Genomic DNA, 21,721 nt, shown 5'->3' on the forward strand with positions numbered 1-21,721 from the left:
CAACAGAATAAAATATGCAAAATTGTAATCATCATTAAATATATCCTTATCCATAAATACCACCACTATCATTATCATCACCATCAGAATCATCATCATCACCATTTCCTTATCAAAATTTTACTGCAACATTTTTCCTATTTTTTATGGATTTTCCTGTAATTTTTGTTAATTTGGAACAAAACGGACATCGTATTTCATTGGCTACAGTTTTTTATCAAAATTTCGGCAAAAATCTGAAAAAAAATTGACTAGGGTATAGTTTGTAAAAGTGACAAAAATTGACTTTGGCGCTCAAAGGGTTAAGGCTGGGGAAATGCCATCAACTTGGAATACAGGGCTAATTGTACCTATTCTTAAATCAGGGTCGAGAACAGACCCATCCAATTATAGAGGTATCGTAATATCTAGCTGCCTGGGGAAACTCTTGACTAGTGTCCTAAATAATAGAATCGTGTTACACTTGAATATGATCAAAATATCAAAATAATAAAAAATCATCAATTTGGACGAAATGTAGGACGACTGACAATCTCTTTATACCGAAACTATCATAAATAAATACCTTAATAGTAATAGCCTTTTTAATGCATTAATTGCGTTTAAAGGCCTCCGGCCCATATGCAAGTGGAGAACCACACTTACATATATATACAGAGCATTCTTCAATTTTGAGTCGAAAATACCAAAATTACAAAAATATAACAGAAACAATTTCTTACGATAAATTCGCAAGAGTTGCGTATCTCAGTGCCATTGCTCTGTGGAAAATTTGCACAATTTTTTTTTAGAATTTCTGTATCTTATGAATCCATAAGTCTTTTGAATTTATAAAGGTTCGGGACAGCAAAACTCTTAGATGGTAAATATTCATTCCTAAAACTTGCGTAAAGCGGACATATTAGTAGAAAATGGTATTCATCTTCACGGCATCGTCTATGAATGGGGTCAATTTCCAGATGTCGCCCTTCCTCAATTGCTAAAGAATGACATGAACTTCTAAGTCTAGCAAATGACTGAATATATTTACAATGGCAGCTTCAAGAAGATATTTCTCTGGTTCTAACAAACTCTTAAAGGGTGTTATAAGTGCGTAACTTTGGTTTTATATATAAATTAATTGTTACAGTGGCAGACCAAAACTGTTTGCAAACATCTGTTACTCTAACGGTAAAATTTGACAGAAACCGCTTCTTTTTGTCGACTTCTTGAAAATACCAAGCATGACCAAACCCATACGAAAGAAGAATATTTTTGACGAATGTCGCCCAATTGTGTCTTCCAAAGTTGTCTCAATAAACACTTCAGGAAAAGTTTTATTGGTGTAAAATAAAGTTCATATTGTCTTTTATTTAAGTTATAGCTGACAATTCTATATTTATATCTGATCTAGATTTATATCTAAGTCACGTAAATATGGTATTTGGTTTTTAAACTGCAAAACAGAGTACCTGGCAGCAGAAAAACAGTCAAATGATAGTACCTTATCTATACATTATTGAGTATATTTCATAATTTCCCAATACACTTAAAAGCCCTTGCTTTTTAGTCACATTTCAGCGCAGCGTTTGTAGATACTGGCTGACTTTTCCATTTCGTTGCACAAAACAGCCAATTCATGCATAAAACGAAAGAGACCTCCCCAAACTGTTGCATGAAAAATGGTGACCAAGCCAATTATTTCTGTGCAGGTCCTTATAAAGTGAGGGTAAGTAAAACACGTTTGCACAGTGAGGGTGAGTAAAACAAGTTTGCACAAACATTCAAGGAAGCAGTAGTGCGTATGACTTAATTCAGTGACTTTTTCGAAATTTGCATAGCTGAAAGAAAAACAAAGGTCATTAAAATAATATTCATATTTCATAACTATGATATAAATACTTATTTTCTTACATGACGCATGTCTGATGGGCCTATGCAAGGCATATTTGTCATAACTTTCCGTTGATCTATTGCTAGGCTATTTGTGTTTATTATAGTCTACTTGATTGCTTGTCAGTTTATTTGTTTATTTGTTTGTGTGTTTGTTTGCTTGTTTGTTGGATTTTCATTTTGCTTTGTCTTGTACTCAGATACTTATTCTGTTTCGGCTTATTCATTTGTAGACTTTTCCAGATAGACCGAAGGCCGTATGACTTCACCTTCCTCTTCTTCTCTATTACTACCTACTTGCCGTGTTTGCCCTTTAGTGCTTACTTGTGATATACACGTTATTCGGTGGCATATCCTTATTGACATGACTGTCGCACGTGTAAATAGGCAGTTATATACTTTCCACCCATCATTACCTTAAAGAATCATAGATCCATAGATTTGTTTCAGTGTGCACTGATGATCAATGACCGATGTAGCCAACTGTTTTTCTAGGCAATATAGGTAACATGTGACCGGTTTCTTGGCATCCAGTGCATAGCACGTTTGAACTTGAATCATTCAGAAGCCAAAATGGTTAAAATTTAGTTGCCAACTCCGTGAAAGCGGTATGTCAGGATAACTATCAACATGGCCGTAACTAGTCCGCATGAAACCAGGACATGGCCCATAAGGTTGGACTTCCACAATCTGGCACTTACTAGGCTCACAGGATTGTTTACAGGATCTCAAATGGTCGCCGTCATTTAAGAACGCACGGTTTATAATAGATGAGAAAACCGGAAAAAATAAAACAAATAGATTCTCAATAAAGATACATTTAAATCAACTGCACAGAAAACATTTTCGCTTCTTTACGATTCCGAACACGAAATCTTAACACCTCCATTGAGAATCGCCAAATTTTGTCAAGAGACGATAACAATATGTAATTGGCGGTGAAAATCGCTTGAATGCTTCACCTCATGTTTACGAAGCTTGCATGCGTTTTTCATCTCCTACAATAACATGCACAATTAAGGATCAGAAATCAACTATCTAGCGGGCTGTGGGTCATGGGCTGCTATATAAGTTATGGGCAATGTTACATAACAATTCATCAAGGTCAATTGAGTGACAAAGAGAAAGTCCTTTCTGAATCTGTAATTTAAGGTTCTGGCTGACATTAAAACTTTACATAAAATTAGTGAAATAAATGCATTATGCAAAATAGATCTTACTTTGATACAAATCCTGATTGAGTTAAGAATAATCTGTGTCATCTGTCAAACTTTTGTGTCATATGGGCCCATTGTATAAGTTATACGCTTAGCCATGTCTCCATTGTTAAACACATCTCAAATTTTGTTAGAAAACTATTTATATTTAAACTTAAAGATATTTAGTGTACTAAAATGTAGTATCCTAAATTGGTCTTATTTTGATATGGCTCCACCTGGGAAGAAAAACAATTTATGTCTACTACCATCGCTTTTGTGCAGTATAGACCACACGAATTGTTGTTTGAGCAATGTCCCATAGATAAATACTTAGCACCGGTAGCGTTAGAAAAAATGTTGATGTTGAAACTTCAAATAAATTTAGTACAAAAAAATGTATATCCTAACTAGACCTTACGTTAATACAAATCAAGAATGGAGTAACAAAATTGTGTAAATTATCATACGTTTTGTATCACATGAGCCCACGTACCGGTATTAGGTGTATGCCAAGCCATGTCTCATAGCTTGCACTTGTGGTTTGCTCAACTTTAACCACAGCATGACAAGAACCAGCCTTTTACAGTCTGCTTGTAAAACCCGTTGTTGGACAAGCCCGTAAACTTTCTAAGACAAGAAGTTACATAGATGATAGAAAATATTTGTACTTATATTAAGATTACAGCGTACCTAGTGCGTCCATTTCGGCAACCCATTCTCTTCGTTCTTGGTCGTTCATCTCTTTTATACTTTAAAATTCATTGCTGATGCGTCATTGGACACCCTAAAGATATTGATCTTGTTGTCGTTCTAATGGTGCTTCTGCCACTTCTGTGATCACTATCAGAGTTCATATAGACAGACAAATTTTACGTTTCTGGCTTAAGTGTATACAGGTTGACTGCCCTGAAATAGTGAAAGATTGTTATGAATATCAATATAATAGAGCACAGAAAGGTTTTAACTGCTGGGCATTATATGTCAAAAACTTCCTTTGTAACTTTTTGTTTTGGTGAGGTTTGGTTGAACCAACATGTGACAAATAATGGTGTCTTTCTTCAACAACTTACACAGCGATGTTACGATATTGTGATACAAAAGTGGCATTGAGATATGTCAAAGTTCAAAGTTATGTACCTACTCTAAACTTAAACTTCACTTGACTTGTGAAAAGTACCTTAAATGTATCCATAATATTATATACCCAAATGCATTATCGCGTCTTAGATAATCATCACATTGCCTCCTTATTGAGAAGGGTAGAGAACTTGGCATTCTACGTGAACAGAGATTATGTCCGTTTCGTTGCAATTGTATCGAGGATGAATATCACTTTATTCTTGTATGTCCACAATATGAGAAAATTAGATCTAGATTTGTCAATTTTTCTACTTACCTGCAAGTAAATGGAAATTCCCCTTACTATTACAGTCAGAAATCCAAACACTTTAGAAAACCTAGGAAAGTATGTCTTTCATTCTTTCAAAAAGCACCAGAATCTTCTTGATGAACATAGTTAATGTTTTTGATAAAAGAAAAAATGATTTTTGTTTATGCGAGATATCATCTCAAGTGACTACATGTTCTTGTATAAACTGTGAAGATACATTGTACAAGAAGCCCAATGGCCTGTAGTACTGAATAAAAATCACCTATGTTTCTTATGTTTTTTACTACACTTCTGCGACCCCGGTTTGTTGTCGCTGATGAACTCTTTTGGATCTCATAAACATTAAGTGTATTGTTCCAATTACCATGGATTCTCTCATCAATTGTAATGCTCGGGGTCTAAGTGCTGAGAGTTACCACGGGGAATCATAATACTTTCAGTAACTGGCGCAGACACCAAGTTGTTATTTGTATTTACCATTTCTTATCTTTTTTAGGCTGCCATTCACAACACCTATGGAGGGGGCGAGAGAATTAATCGGGGATTTGAAAATAATATGGGCATATTGGGGGCATTTGAAGGGATCTGGGGGCAAAAAGCGAGGACTCGAACCAAAACTGTCTCTGATTATGAAACATGCGTTAGCATGTCTCTAAAATAAAAACATACACAAAAATAAAATGTACCAAAAAAAACACATTCTCTGTTGTGTATGTGTTGTTGTTGTGTACTACACAAACATACGCGTACTTTGTAACACCCATAGGCATTAACCTAGATCAAAAGGTACTGCTTCAGCTTCTTTGTTACATTTGTCAAAAGAAACGTTAATTTTGTTTCTATACAGCAATAGAAAGATTACAGTGAGCCACTTGTTCCGTTGCACAACATTTACGATTTATGAAACAGCCCATCAACAATTTTTGCAGTATTCTCTAGCAGTAGCAGAGACTAGAAACCAACAGTTGAGCTAAAAGTTGTAAGACCAAATGACAGCTGTTGATACTGAAAATGACTTGTGTACATACATTGGTACTGTAACACAGTGGGTCACAGTGGGTCACTTTTAATAGGCCAAAATGGAACAGTACACACACTCTGACTGGACTTTCAGCGACGACTCTATTTTATGGGTGAGAACATCAATCTACCTGATCTAAGAGGTGACCTTACTCCAGTCAAAGCTGTAACTTTCGGACAATATTTTAGTGGTTTTGTTCCGCACATCTACTGCTATTTTTTGTTCTATTCTCTGAATCGTGATGAAAAGTCTTGTTTTTAACTTATCAACACAGCCATATGTGTACAGTCAGCAAGCATAAATTGAATTCAAGTCGTGACGAGAATTCATTTGTCATCAATAACATTGATTACGTTCTTTACACATGTATGCAGAGTATTTTCCTAAACAGAATATTTGTTAATTCTAGAATGCTGTGAGGAATAGAACAAGATACTTTAGTTGATACATAGAACAAAACACATCAAAAACTGGCCAAAAAGTACTGCCAATGTCCCTTTTATACAATTATGTTAGTTTTCCTGACAGGTGAGGGAAGTCATCCTGTTTCCAAACCTTTTTATGTGATCGCTGTTTTTCTGTTTTATGAGATGTTTTCCTGACAGAAAGAGAAAATTTGTTTAAACAGCGCCCTCCTTCTCTTGAAGACAGACACACATACAGACACACTCACACACAACGTTTAAATCTGTCTATACCTAACTATTTTGCAGCATTTTACCTATGCATATCTGATACAGTGGGCAGTCCATCACGTCTCAAGTGAGCACAGAATATAGCTAAAAGAAAGGCAGATAGAAAAAAAACCTCTTCTTGTAGACAACGAAACTTATTTGATTTCTATCATAGTATTTACTGTCACACACACACACACACACACACACACACACATATTGAATATTCCTCTCTGTATACATTTTCCACCTCCCGTACGAAGAATATTTTTATAGTACACATACCGCGCATGCTGGGTAAAATTACGCAGTACAAATTTGTTTACCACAGCACTCAATCAACCCTGTGCCGATCGTCACTGCTAATGGCACACTTGTAGCGATCAGTGATATTTGTTGTGGTATGTCTAACACAACATTTAAATAAATAAAGTTTGCAGATTCTTTTGTGGTACGTCTACCACAACACTTTGATAAATAACAATAACGGGCTAAGCGTACAGTCTTGCCGTGTACCATCTTTACATTTAAAATAGTCGGTCAAACCATTTTTACACAAAACACATGATTCTAATTTAGAGTGAGTCGAACGCAAAACATGTAAAACTCTACCATGAAGGTCATAAGGTATGAGCCTCTGCTAGAAAACCTTTGTGATCATTATATCTCGTTTTTATGAGTTTCCATTTTGCCCATATGGACATGGTTACCCAGATCACTTCGTTCTTCCGATCAGAACCTCCTTAAAGCTCCCAAAGCACATACACTTCTTTATCAAAACACCTTGTCTGTTGCGGGTGTGGATGAATATAATAATCTCCCCGATGAGGGACTATGAGTCACTGACTAGTTTTAAGAAGTCTTGTAACAACTTTCTGTATTCTATTTACTTGTCTGATGCCTCTTCGTAGTTTTTTTATATTTGTACTTCTGTGTTTTTTTGTGTTTTCAAGTTGGTGCTGTAATATGATTTTCTTTTGTCTATTCGACCTCCATGAAAAGAGGTGTTTCACCTATGGAGTTATCGAGTTTAAGGAAAGATTAATAATAATAATAATAATAATAATAATAATAATAATAATAATATTAATAAATAGTCATGTTGCAAACAATCAAAGGCTTTTGAAAAATAAACAAAATAAAATACAATCTTCCTTTACGATTCGATAAATATTTACTCTTGACTGCAAAGCAAATAAATGGTCCATAGTTGAATTACCCTTTCCGAACCCAGCCTGGTTATTAAATTTAATCTCTCAACGAAATCAACAAGGCGATCATTAAGAAATTTTGTTTAAATTGTGCTGGCGGTTGTCAAAAGAGATATACCCCCTGAAATTATCATTATCATCAATTGACCTCTTTTGATGAAGTAGGTAAATAATTCACCTACACCATATTTTAAGGAAAATTACTAGAAGCTAAAATAGCATTGAAAAGGTCACTCAAATACTTTGATATCATTTGAACACTGCACTTGAACATCTCGTTAACAAAGCCATCTGGGCTTGCTCACTTGTTGTTGTTAAGTTCCTTACAGTACCTTCAATTATATTTAAGAAATGGGGGACTTTAAAACAAGCAAGCTCATTTTCTCTCCTCAAGTCACGATACCAATCATGCTTTGCCTGCTCAACCTTTATGTTTTCATTAACTTAAAATCGTCTGAGTTTACATTACAATCTAGATATTATGAAAATAATTAAATCAGTCTGATGATCTAATTATGTCACTGGAGGGCGTACTTTTCTCGCCCCTAAGGTGTTTGATTATTGACCAAAATTTTTACAAATCGTTCAGGCTTATTAAAAGCATACTGTGTTGTTGTTGTTGTCGATAACTTTGACTCTTTAATTTACAAACTCTTAGACTTTTATGATAATTTCTAGCCTTTACATATTTCTTACGTGCTATTTATTATTTGACTTGCGAAAAGCCCTCGAAAGGTCAAATTCAATCCTTTCGGGGATGATTCACACTCATAGTCGCACGTTTTATTTACATTTACCTTGAAGTTCTTGGAACATTTTTCCCACCAGCTGTATATTTAATTTCAAAAGCAGCCCAGTGAAGCACATTGTTTAAAATATCTAAAGTATTGTCAATATTACCTGACTTTATAGCAGCACTAAAATTTTGAAAGTGAAAATCTGCAAATTCGTCTTGCAATTTACCGACAGAATCATCAGATAACTAAGGAGGTGTAAGTCATCTTGGCAATATTCAGTCATTCAAGCAATGCGTCCCGCATTGTTATTCACAATCAATTTTCATTTTAAAAAGCAGAAAAGCTAAAAGAAAAAATCGTAAACTTACAATCATTATCAGATCTAGAATAAGTATAAAATTACATAATAGAAAGAAATGCATTGAAATATTCCAAACCACCAATATTGACTTTTTCTTATATACAGAAATAACACGATCGGAACTAATTTGGGATAATTGGATATTGAAGAAATGTCGTTTTAATCTACAAATTTCTTATATTACACACTTTTTTTGAGTAATTTGCAACATTGCAACATTCAGCTCTACTTCACCTAACACTCTTGAGAAATTTGAAAAATACGAAAATCCAATTAGCCCAAATTATTTCCAATCGTGTTATAGAAATGCTGAATATAATAGCAACTTTTTATAAAATTCAATGATATTCTATCTGGACTTAGCTATCACCTAGATAAGGTGCATACTGTTAAAATGCCACACTTTCAACTTTTTATAGAAGGATTCTATCCCTTTTATTGTTATTATGTTATAAACTTTATTACGGACCTAAAAGTCCAGATAAATGTTGTGAAAGGTTATTAAAGACTCTTTGAAGAATTAATTGTTCTCTTGCATATTGGTTGAAAAGAAAGACAATCAGTCAAACAAAAAGAAGCTTATTCCAAACCTTAACTATATCAGATTATATACAGTAAGTCACATATACATACAATATGACATTAAACTGGTCCAATAATCATTTTCTTTCAAGGTAATACATTACCAGGTCCATGAGACATTTGTGATTTACAAATTTAAGTAGGACCATCCTGAAATTACTACTGTTCAAAAGTCGCTGCCTTAAACCATAAGTCTGCTTACGCATTTGAGCGTCAAAGTTACTGATACTATTGGATACAAACATTGAACTCGCACTACTCCGTTTTTCATACCCCAATAAGAGTCGTGCAGCATTGTTGTGTGCAACTTTCAATTTACGCATGACCAGAATGGTTCTCCATATAGCTGGTGACAATAGAACACATTTAACATGAAACGTACACCTACAGAAATTTCTCATCAACATATTTGCTGAGATGTAAAAATATCTGGTTTGTCGCTCAATGTCATCATCATGAATGATCTCTGAAGCGATCAGATAAGACAAAACTAAGGCATTTTTTCTTAGAAAGAACATCTAATTTAACACCGTTGAGCTACACAGAAGAAATTTTACACATCCTACTGGGATTTGGAAAAATACTATATGCAGTTAGTCTTCTTGCTATTGAAAATGATATTATGTATACCCACATAGCAAGTGCAAACATCTATCAATTTCTGTATACCTTTTGCAGAAGGACTGACTAAGCAAATATCATCTGCACACATTAACTGATTAACAAAAGTACCACCGATATTGCAGCCTGCATTCGAATTTGTTAAGAGTACACTCAAGTCGTCCACATAAATATTAGAAAGCTTAGGTGACAGTATACCACCTTGCTTGATACCAATTATTACAGTAACAGCAAAACTATTCGATGGGTGAGCACCCCAACAAATAACAATGAATCGAGCTCAATACCAACAAGCAAAGAATCGAAATGTGTGAATAGGAGTATCACGTTGAATTAACTGCATAAAAACGGTATAATACTTACTGTATTAGCATGAATTATTGCCTGTATTTTAGCTGAATAGTGCATATACAGGTGAATACAGTTAAAAATCCATTGCTTGTATTCAGAAAGCCTGTATTCATGTGGATTCATGTGAATTCACGTGTATTATTCTATAATACAGGCAACTCATTAATGTGAATTTATCTGTATTATTGCGTTTTCATGCAGTGATATATATAACTTTTTGAAAAATGTCCAATAATTAACTCTTTCTAAGCCTTAGAGGCATCCATAAAGGTAATAAATACATTGCTGCCATAACTTCTATAATATTGGAAGATTTCCTTCAATATAAAAACACAGATCAGTGCAGTGACCTGATTTAAAACTAAACTGGTGATCTGTCATCCGTAGATATGATTCAATTAGTTAACGATATAAATGTATTTTCCTGTGACATACCAGTGTCTGATATGAGGATTTCAAAAAAATTCGAGTTCCAAATGTTGATGCTATACTCCACATGATTACTTTGGAAGAGTCCCAATCAAAGTCCTTTTGGCACAACGTTTCAAGACAAGCAGGGCAGCCTCCCCATCTGCGCTTCTGTAGTTCGGATGAAAATTATGGGGAGAGTTTTATATGTGTCACGGTGTCGTCCTGTGGTGTTGGTTTTTTAACAAATTAAATGAGTAAACTCTGTGCTATTGGTAGTTGTCTCATACGCCCCATATTAGGTTGTCAGAATACATCTTGCAAGGACAAATCTTAAAATGAGGTTATTCTATTCGTTTACCTTCCATGCGCAATTACGTACGTCCGATAAAGACAGCAGTAGTGCAGACCACTATAGCTGAAAAGCTCACGATTTCCCGTTTGCCTGTGAGAATAAAAGACAAGGCGGGAAGACTTGCTGAATTCGTATACACATATCAGCAAATTCAGAAGACAAACATTGCGCAAGCAAACACTAAATAGATTAGCTATAGATATTAACTCACCTCGGTGTCAATTGAAACACCTATATTCAGCCACAATTTTAGGGAGTTTCATCTCCTCCAGGTTAGATATGGTATGAAAAGCTCGAAATATATATTAATTGATCGACCAATACATATGGAGTTAATTTTTACATATACATCACACTACTCCCTTATCGCCTTGGCAGATTGCAAGACAACACGAGAAGACAATCACCAATGAAACTCTAAAAAGCTTTTTGAAGCCATTTTTATCAGTTATGTTTCAGGCTAACACTTCTGTGGATTTTTTCATTATATCATTTATAGGAAAATGAATCACACCATTTATGAGCAACTTTATTTACAAGTTTGAAATACAACATATATAAGAGGAAACGAGTCATTCATAAATATGGTCGCATGCATGCAACGTGCAAAAACTAGAGGACATAGTGTATTTTTATCTTGACAGTAAGAACATATTGCGATTCATTATAAAATAACAGTTATATGTTGTTGCGATTTTTAATGTTAGGGAATAAAAATGACGTGCGAAATGTCAAATAAACCTGTCCTGCATCCTGTTACAGATATATTTCAATTCTGATGTTAATGCAGTAAAAGATATTTCGACAAAATATTTTGACAAGATATTTCGATGTCAAAAAATGTCAAACAGATGCAGCCTATTGGTCATTACAATGAATAGGTCTCACCTCCAGCAGTGTAGTCCCAAACCATAATAGTCGATGAAAATCGACTTTCAGTGAAGTTATCTTGCTTCGTGTGACAAGAAATATTAGCGATTTTGTCATCATTCTTGTACGTATACCTTATGGTGTGCGAACTTCTGAACGTGGTGTCATTATTTTTAACAAGTGTTTTCAGTTCAGTGTACGGGGAAAACGGATGATCGTTCTCGAACCATTGAAATGTAGCTGCAGGTTTCGCTCTTAATACTGCACAGGTTATGATGTAAATGTTTCCTTCGACGTTAGGAGTCTTCAAGATTTCTGGCTTGTCAGAAAACACTGTAATGGAGAGCAGACAGCAACAAAGGGTTCAATTTTTGACTCGTTGATCAATTAAATCACATTATTAATGTACACTCGATAACATTTTAGCCCATCAGTTTTTTTAGAAAACGCCTTACAACTTTCTCGAGCGATTTTGGTAGTGTCATTGCAAAGTCATCAGTTCTTGTCAGCTGCAATAGCTCAGTAAAATACCATTTAGCCGCCCAGCTGTGGCAATTCCTTGCTCAAAATACCATTTCATGCACTGAATGCACTGAATGCACTGATTTATCGAGCGCAAAGCTGCAGATTTGCCTTTGATACGCGTCCTTGAATAGCTTTTAATTATAATATTTCTACCCGATCTCAACACAAGAAAAAAAGTCGCCACTAGATTGCAACTGAAAATTTCCAAGCATGAACATTGCACGCGAACAATGCAAAAATGATATTACAGAAATGCAAACACGTCAAGATAGGCCGTCCTTACACTGAGTTTAAGTTAGCACTAGCTTTCGTTATATATGTGTACGTTCGTCATGTTTCAACTTAGAGGTAAGATTAGAGATTGACCAACACCACAGACTACAATCTTCAGAACAATGGCATAGATTATTGTCTTTCAGATATTCAGCTTGCGCCATCAGTAAGGCTGCAAATGATGGAGCAATGATACAAAATTAAATTCTCTGCTCAGCTTTTACTGTGAAAATATTGAAACCATTACTATTTGTTAAAATCCAAAATTGACCGGAACATCAAATTATGTGGTTTCTCAACGAGCATAATTAACTTTGAATAAATTTCAAATTTTCAAAGCTTCAAATAAAATCTTTCCTAAAGACCGTTTGTAATACCGGTCGTAACGGTCATTGTAGAGCCTTTTACACAAGCTAAATAGTTGGACTTTCAACGTGATTTAGAGAACTTGGCATACAAAGCAAAAACGGCGAAATAATCGTCAAAAGTTACATTACTGGCATGGCCAAAATGGGTAAGAGCGTCAAAACTGAACATAGCAGTTACTACGGGGCAGACGGGCGTTGTCTATATAAAGAATATAAAAACTAATATTTGGCGTTTGTTAGGTCTCTCGATCAATCTTGTGGTAGCAATAAACATTTGAAGGCATATGCAATCTCACGGGGTTATCTATGTACTTCACTACTATTTTTGCTATCTCAGCTTTCTCACCAGAAGTGTTAAAGGCGCTACCATTTGATAAGCTCGAGAATTTCAGTTGCCGCTTCATCGGCTCAAGCCAGACATCCTAACCTGCGTCCGAGAAGCCTCCATGCCCAATTAGGAGCATTTGTTGTTCAGGTAATGATTTCCTGATTCTAAAAAGAGTTGATGGCTAAAGCCAATGTTATGTAGAAATAATGACCGACCATGCGGTTCTGGCTTCCTCTCCGTGGACCGACGCGTCGCTCCATATACGTAGAGATATAAACGCGCGATGTCGGCTAGATAGAAGCCTTAGAATATCTCTGATTATTGTCAAACACGGTCAGTCTATTCACTAGGTGTGACCATAGACAGTAGAGAAGCGTTTCTCTACTGTCTATGATGTGACTATTAAAAGTTTGGGATAATATGTTAACACGCGTTTTTTTAGTTTACTCTCTATCGATACCAAGACACTCGAAGTTTGGTATTTCTTTTTGTCTCTAATTTTCATCAAATAAATCTAAAAATCAAAAGAATCTTATCAGTAAAATGTTGTAGTATATTTTGCACATACATTTCTGTGCCTAATGCTTCCATAAATGACAGGACAATTTCATGGACATTTCATACACAATCTGTTGTGTTACAGTACTATTTATGAAAATTAAATACAGTTTTACACAATCTGTTGTGTACTATTTATGGAAATTAAATACACTTGTAAACTCCGCTAAAGCTTCAGCTGGTTGAGAAATATAACATGAACTTTTTGATTACAATGATAATACCGGTAGTAATTATATCATACCAGTATATTTATGGCGCAAATACTGCGATCTGATTGGTCGAGACGCGAAAAGAACAGTGGTACCGGTATATTGGCGATATACCACTGCTGGCATACGCGAAAGGTCACAGCTTGAGCAAAAATCTGTTTTTGACGTTCCTCGCCAGAATTCCAATATAATGTTATGATAAAATAGCAATAAATCACATCCAGCAACGGTATACCACTCGATTTTGACCAGTTCACTTCATATACGCACTCGCTATCGCTCGTGCATATATGTCGTGAACTGGTCAAAATCTCGTGGTATACCGTTGCTGGGTGTGCTTTATTGCTTAAATATATCCTTAGTACATTTTGCTCCTAGTCACAAATGAATAACTTCAATCAGCTTAGATACTTAGAGATATATGTAGATGCGGGCGCTAATTGTTTGTGCAAAAATAAAATCGACATTTAGGGAAACATTTGCCAGCTTGGCTTGTTTGAAACCAGGGAAGGGAATATTTTTGAAGGCTACATCATCAATCACAAGCATTCGTGGTTGACTTTTAAAAGCGTTTTGTTCAAAATACAATGTAAATATGTTAATCAATGGTAATCATGGTAGATAGGGTCAAGGGTTTTAGCCAGTCAAGCCATATACATATCTTCCGGTAGTCAAGAAACAACAAAACAAAGACTATATTTGTACGAAATATATCAAGGGTTTAAAAGATTTTGTGTCGTATTTTACTGTCACATCAGTGTTGTAATGGATTGACGATCAGATCTTCATTAATTTCGGGAATGAAAAATCGTGAAAATAAAACGTTGTAAATATTTTATTCATCACATGGAATACGTGAACATAGGGAGGAATAGCACAACCTTTATTTCACAGTGATGTCAAAGCAAAATCTCGAAGAACAAACATTTCATCAAATTTTCACCTACAAATACAGCAGTTTGACTGTTTTATTCGCTTTGGTTACTTGAACATCAAAATGTACGGAGTTGTGTGTTGATGATTGCAATGACAATTTATCTGTGTGTAACTTATTCAACAAGCCTAAGGTTTCCAAACTTATATGCCGCACATATTGGAAATGATGCGCACAATTGTCAAAGAATTATTCACAGAAAGATGAAGTGACAAGGAATCAGTAGATTTGCTCATTAAACCGCCCATTTTTGGTGCACGTTGACCGAATGTCTTTAAATTGAAAGATCGCTAAAGGAATAATTTTATCTAAATAAAAGATCACGTGAGCAGAAATTGGATTTAGAAGAATCTAACGCACCATGAAATCTGATAGCGGTTGGCAATTCGATGAAGGGCTGGCTTCTTCCAAATAAGGTGGTAACATGTAAGTGTACTGCGCACTGCAATGTACAAACTTATCACAGTGCGATTGTAAATTTTCTATTAATTTTACGTGAGACGGTCTTAGAAGTCGGATCAGTGTTCATAAATACATACCATCATAGCTTGTTTTCACCTCTCATCTTCTGATAGAACGAGAACTACGGATCCGGTGAAATAAATGTACTTCGTAGCTTAAACCGTAAATGTTGGCAACGAACCCTGACTTTTCTACAGAGGAAGAACTTTTAAGCGCTTCAGAATTTATTTTACGTTTCAAAGAATTAAAGATGAATTGTACATATAACCGAGCGGCAGAGGAAATCCTGCCTTGTACTGACAGAACATTTAGACCTACTTTTTACTATTCTTACCGTAGTTACTATGAGTGAGTTGTCACTGTCATGTCCAGAGTGTTGATTTTTTGCTGCATACTCATGCCAGTTTCAGATCGTACCAAGACAAGAAAACTACGCTAGTCTGAATTTCGAGAACAGAAGGCCGCTATTACAGATTATTTGCAACATAAATGGTAGTTTTTTACAAGTGTTGTTTTCGATCGCATCAGCTCATATGGCAATAAATTCCAAGCAAATCCGGGCAAGATACAAAATGAGTGCAAGTATCGCCAATGGAATAAGCTGTTCATACAGTGAAGGGGTTTTATTCGGTTAACCGATCTTTATTTAAACAAACCACAGACAAATAGAAAGACAGACTAGCAACGGGTATTATTCAAGGTGTGAAGCGCTTACGTAAGCCCTCCATGTTCGCCTTGCCTCTGGAAGCTCTCGCCTCTCTTTTTCGAAGAGTGCCGACCATGCATCCTTCAGTAATTTCCGGATTTTCGCCAATTTTTAAGCGAAAGTATGTTCGGCAAAGTTTGTGTTGTTGTTGTCGTGTGGTGCTGAGCGGAATTGGCATGCTGTCGAAAACGGGAAAGTTTTGAGCTTCAGAAAAGTGAGTTATACTATTTTAAAAATTCCTCTCACATTTTTATGAATATATAATGAGTGTGTTTGAACCAAATTTGAAAGTCTTTTATAGATACTGTCTGGTTTTACTCAATGATTTACGGTCAGTCATATCGTCTTTTAAAAGTTGGTCATGGAAGGACATGTTTATGAAACTGCTGGCATATTATGTTTCGATTGGTGTGAAGCAGTGTTTCTGCCCTGAGAGCTCACAATGTAAGTATGGTTGCTACGCGACTGGCAGCACGATGCCATCTCGTCATACTTTTTGTATAATCTCGTGCAATTACCAACCACGAAGAAAGTGTCAAAAAAAACTAACACCTGTGAAGCTCATTTTGATGTGAAAAGGCCATAGTCTACCGAGACGAACACGGAACAAAGGGCATGCCGCATTGCCAGTCTGTCTTTCTATTTGTCGGTGAACAAACAAACAAGACAAAGGATAGTCTATCAGTGGAACTTGAAGATCCCGACAGACATACACTGATTTATTAAAAAACTTACATGGCTGACTATGACAGAAAACAATTGCGATACCTCCGTACAAGTCGGGGCAGCCAGATTTCAAGTTGCCTTGTGTGAGTTCTTTGTCAGTGTGAGAGCCAAAGTAGTATTCTCGTGTTCCCTTTTCGCTTATGTGTTTTAATTTGCTGTATTTCTTTCTCTGAAGATGTTTCATTCTATTGCTCTATAATTTATCGAAGCAAACAGACCAAACTGAATAATGGACGCCATTCAGACGTGGCATTGTGTATATGAACTGCTCTGGATTGCATCTGCTATCGTAACTGCAATAATTTTAGCCTTGATTGGCCGTAAAAGTTGGGCTTTGGTTTCTGTCGTGCGGCTCGCGCCTTGCCCCAACCAAGGCTACAATTTATCCCAATACCTGGTCACGTAAAAGCTTCAGTGCGGATCTCCACTAAACACTCAAGGCACACACGGGGCCGCATTATCAGAGAATCTCGCCTTACCGTGTGCAAATTCATCCATAACCCTGCTCCCGGATAATGTAAAACCCCAATCGATGGTCAAGTGTACTCCTTGCAGCTGAAAAAATAACAGTTTAATGACGCGGGCACGTAGTCAATTCAAACTAGACCGCTATCGTTGAAGTCTGTACCCAGCCGACTAGTACCATTACATTTAAGGGGTGGCCGACAGGTGTATGGGGCTGAATGAGCATGCTTACGGGTAGCCCTACGAGTATGGCGAGAGTGTGGCTTTGGCTACGCCGACTCCGGAGCCAAAGCCGGACACTTTCGCCATACTCGTAGGCCTGGCTTATTGGATTGATCAGAAGGAAGGATAAAGGGGTGGGTAATTTTCATGAAAATATAACTTTTGCCTAAGTTCAACTACGTATTTAGTTAATTCAATAAATTCTCTGATCTGTCTTTTCAACTTTCTCAAATAAGTTTAACTGCGTACTTGTTCAATAAATCCTAAAAGTGAATGGGTTGCTTAGAGCAGTTAGAACTTTGTGTTCATGCACATTGTACAGAGGCATGTGCCTTTAAACTACATATAACTAGTTCAACTTTCAATACTAAGTTCAACCGTCTACCTCCATGGTGCAACTACATCAACAAGATGCCGCTGTAGTTGAATGTAGGAAGAGTGGTGCCAAAACGAATTGTTCCAGGCAGAATCTGTTCGACTAAAAGGTTGTTGTACAATGTGTGAACTGGGGTGCCAAAACGGCATTCTTGCCCATGACGGCGCAACTTTGCACACTTTTTAAAAATCGGATATTTACCATCTAGTATCGAAGTTTGACATATCGACGATTTCGTGATTACTAGAATAAATTGCTGTGTGTCAATGTGTGAATTGGGGTGCCAAAACGGCATTCTTGTCCATGACGGCGAGACTTTGCACACTTTTTAAAAATCGGATATTTACCATGTAGTATCGAAGTTTGACATATCGACGATTTCGTGATTACTAGAATAAATTGCTTTGTGTCATGGAACGCTGGGTCTGTGAAATCGCAGATCGATACTGGACAATCCTTGCCTCGGCAAACTTGGTCTGTAAAATCGCCTATACTTACCCAATATATATCGGCGATTTCAGGACTCTAATATCGATACTGGACGATATTACAATGACTGGTTATGTGCCACAGAACGCCGGGTCTGTGAAATCGCCGATATGCATTTATAATTACTTCGCACAGCTTTTTCAAATACTTTGCTATTTAATTTGTATATTACATAGGTATTTTACTGCTTTTATTCGGTCATATTTTTTATCTAAACTCATTACACAACCACTGATTACATTCCAGGTTAACACATTTTTCTCACAGGACATACATGTAGTCTCACTTCGAACTATGATAATGAACTATACAGTGTGCATGATGAACTCAGGATGGAAATAGAGTCAATAACATATAAACGACTTCCTCCATCCTTTTGCTCATGACTGCTTAAATAATGCAGTGTTGAGAATTTCGGCATTTTCTTGTCTGTCAACATTTGACGTAGTAGGCCGGGTTGTATGAGGAATCCTTTGTATCATTTTACGTCTGTGCGTTTTTGTGGATATATCTTTCTCTTTAACAAATTCAGCATGTTTTACATACACGCTTTGATTTTTAGCAAAGCAATTCATGAATAAATCCGACAAAATTTGAAGCACCGCAACGAAGACTTGTCCCTTTATTATTATTATTATTATTATTACTATTATTATTACAAGTTTAGGGGCTATAAGTATTATATAGAAATCTAATAACAGTTCATTGAAGCTGTGGGAATTCTGAAAAAGAGGTGTTCGAATGCATGCCCATCGTGGCAGTCGTGGGCGCGCACAAAACAAGGCACAGCAACTGCGGAGAGTGTATGCCATTGTATTTGCTACAAATATACCTTCATGCATGTGCACTCGTTTGCCAGTGTAGTCTGCCAATATGAGCATGCGCAATTGAGTTTACCTGCACGTGAATGTGTAGTCTGTATGCTAGGTCTCGTGCTATAATCTTGTTGCTGAGTTTTGCATGTTGACAGAAACTGGAATTACTGCAGAGAATACTTTTCAGGACATCACAAGTTAGTCCTTAAGGTAACAAGTAGGACGTTTAGGAAATCCTTTCAGAAAGTTCACGCCGCCTGTGGCCATTTTGTGGAGTATAAGCTCATATGTACCTGGAGCGACGGTATACAGTATTTCTACTGTACATATTGCTAGATAATATGCGATGGAATTTTGCGTTTCACGTCGTTCAATCATTCAGATGGAAATGCCGGCCTTCTCCAAACTTTGAAAAAAATCAGGGTAACAGACTTTGGAATGCTAACTCTTGTATAACAATGACGTAATTTAATGAGAAGACATTTGTATTCGAGCTCGGCAAAATTTTTTGATTTGAGAGACTCTCATCATTATTATTATACTTTATTGTCCTAAAAAGGATAATCACCTTACAGCTCAGAGGATAAAAATAACGACCTGACACACATAAAAAACAAAAACAAAACAAAACACAGACTAAGTCAGCAAACACACGAAAAAAAAATACACTTCAGAGATTGAGTCTCTTAATGGCTGTTGGGACAAAGCTCTTTCTGTACCTTAATTTGTTACACTTCAAGCAGCGAAATCTCCTTCCTGAAGGCAATAATTCAAAAGAGGAATACAAAGGATGGTTTACGTCAGCAGTGATTGATCGTGCTTTGTGCAGTATTGCACTATCCGTGAGCACTGAAACGGACGGAGTGGGTCTACCAATTATCTTAGCAGCAGTTTGCGAGATTTTTAACAACTTATTGCGATTTACGGTAGAGAGCAACGAAAAGTAGCAGATATTGCAATAAGTCAGAAGTGGTTCAATAATACTCCGATATAGTAAGAGTAACAGATGTGAATCCACATCAAAGGAACGCAGCCTCCTAAGCACATGCAACCTCTGCTGACATTTCTTTTGAAGGGCTGTTGTATGATGACTAAATGAAAGTTTACTGTCGAGAATCACGCCAAGGTACTTGAAAAAGGTCACTTGTTCAACAGGTTCTCCATCAATACAAATCGGGTCATTTTGGTCAGGAACCTGACGAAAGTCGATTGTAAGCTCTTTCGTCTTTGATACATTTAGCTCTAGGAAATTCGATCTACACCAATCAGAAAAATATTCAACCGAATTTATGTAATCAATTTTCGAGTTTAAGTCACTAAGGAGAGCAAGTACAGCTGCATCATCTGAAAAATTTGAAAAATGGGCTAGTTGGAGAGCTACTTTGGCAATCATTTGTATACAAAATAAACAAGAACGGACTTAAAGCACATCCTTGTGGGGCACCAGTGTTTGTAGAAATCATCGTGGATTTGGACTGTCCAACCCTTACACACTGTGGTCTGTCAGTTAGGAAATTATAAACCCAATGAATGATTGAAGATGGAACATTGAACTTCATTAATTTATCTATCATAATATGTCGCTGAATAGTGTTAAAAGCAGAACTGAAATCAATAAAATCTTGGCATAGTTACCAGCTTTATCATCATGGCGGATTCACTGAAACAGTGAGTATTCAACAACTTTTTCCTATGTCCATGTAGCATTGTGCAAAAATAAGCGAGTCCACAGGCCTTTGGCGAATCAATAAATGCGTTTTTCACCAAGCTGAAAGGTTGAAAGATGCATCCGTCACTTTAGAACGAGCTAGATAGGCCTAAATGCAGTTAAACCCAGCTGGGCATAGAAATTTGCCATAGTATGATTTTGTTCTGGAGACAACCGGCCGTGCGTTGGATTTTTGCAACAAAGTTTCCATATCTGAACTGACGTACTTGAATGACAGGCATAGGAAACGATGACCAATAAAAACGCATTCTCGTTGCATTTTGATAATAATGTATCAATCACAATGACACGGAAATTATGCCTCCTCCCAACAGAAGGGCCATGGTCTATTTTTAGCCCTGCTACAGTATGTCTCAGTGCTGAAAAGGCCATATTGTTGTCATGTTGTCATGGTGACTTTTAAAGTTTGCATGCAACTGTGAGAGTGAAACGGGTTGTTTACAGGTCACAAAACTTTTGAGTCCCACTGTCGTCCATTACACCTGTTTCCTTGGGCATTAAAGATGTGCAAGTATACAGATCAAAAGACTAGAAAATTCACTTCATGGGCAGAACCTTGTAAAATAGCTCTTTCTTGTCTGGTAAACGAAAAAAGATACCCTTGATCTAAAATATGCATGGGCTACCAGCCAGTGTCACCAGGCTACCAACTTCAGAATATGGTTGCCCAAGTGGACTACCACGGAAAAAAGTTAATTTCGAGCCCTGGGCAATATTAAACATGAAACATTTAACTTGTAATATTTCCCCTTGTCTTGGCCTGCTGGGTTTTAAAAAAATGTTTAAAGGTATACAGGGACCATGTTCAAATTTAGCCATTGCTACCATGGAAAGGGGAGATCTAGCTGATCATCAGAATCATAGAGTTTATGAGGTCACGC

General features: G+C 36.5%; 1 protein-coding gene across 11 annotated transcripts in view; it reads right to left on the bottom strand.

The window, feature by feature from the left end:
- Window positions 1-8,875: 8,875 nt before the first annotated feature.
- Window positions 8,876-21,721, bottom strand: part of LOC139123297 (kin of IRRE-like protein 3) — a 91,923-nt gene continuing 79,077 nt past the window's right edge. For all 11 annotated transcript variants that reach the window (XR_011549638.1, XR_011549637.1, XM_070689446.1 and 8 more), the window contains 2 exons: window positions 11,671-11,985; window positions 8,876-10,872 (listed from right to left, as the gene is read on the bottom strand). Coding sequence is in view for 9 of the 11 variants with exons in the window: in XM_070689446.1 (XP_070545547.1) it covers window positions 10,802-10,872; window positions 11,671-11,985 (386 nt within the window). In the remaining 2 variants the exon portion in view is untranslated. The remainder of the gene's footprint in view (window positions 10,873-11,670; window positions 11,986-21,721) is intronic.

Source organism: Ptychodera flava, chromosome 22, assembly GCF_041260155.1.
Source record: "Ptychodera flava strain L36383 chromosome 22, AS_Pfla_20210202, whole genome shotgun sequence".
NCBI classification, from domain to species: Eukaryota; Metazoa; Hemichordata; class Enteropneusta; family Ptychoderidae; genus Ptychodera; species Ptychodera flava.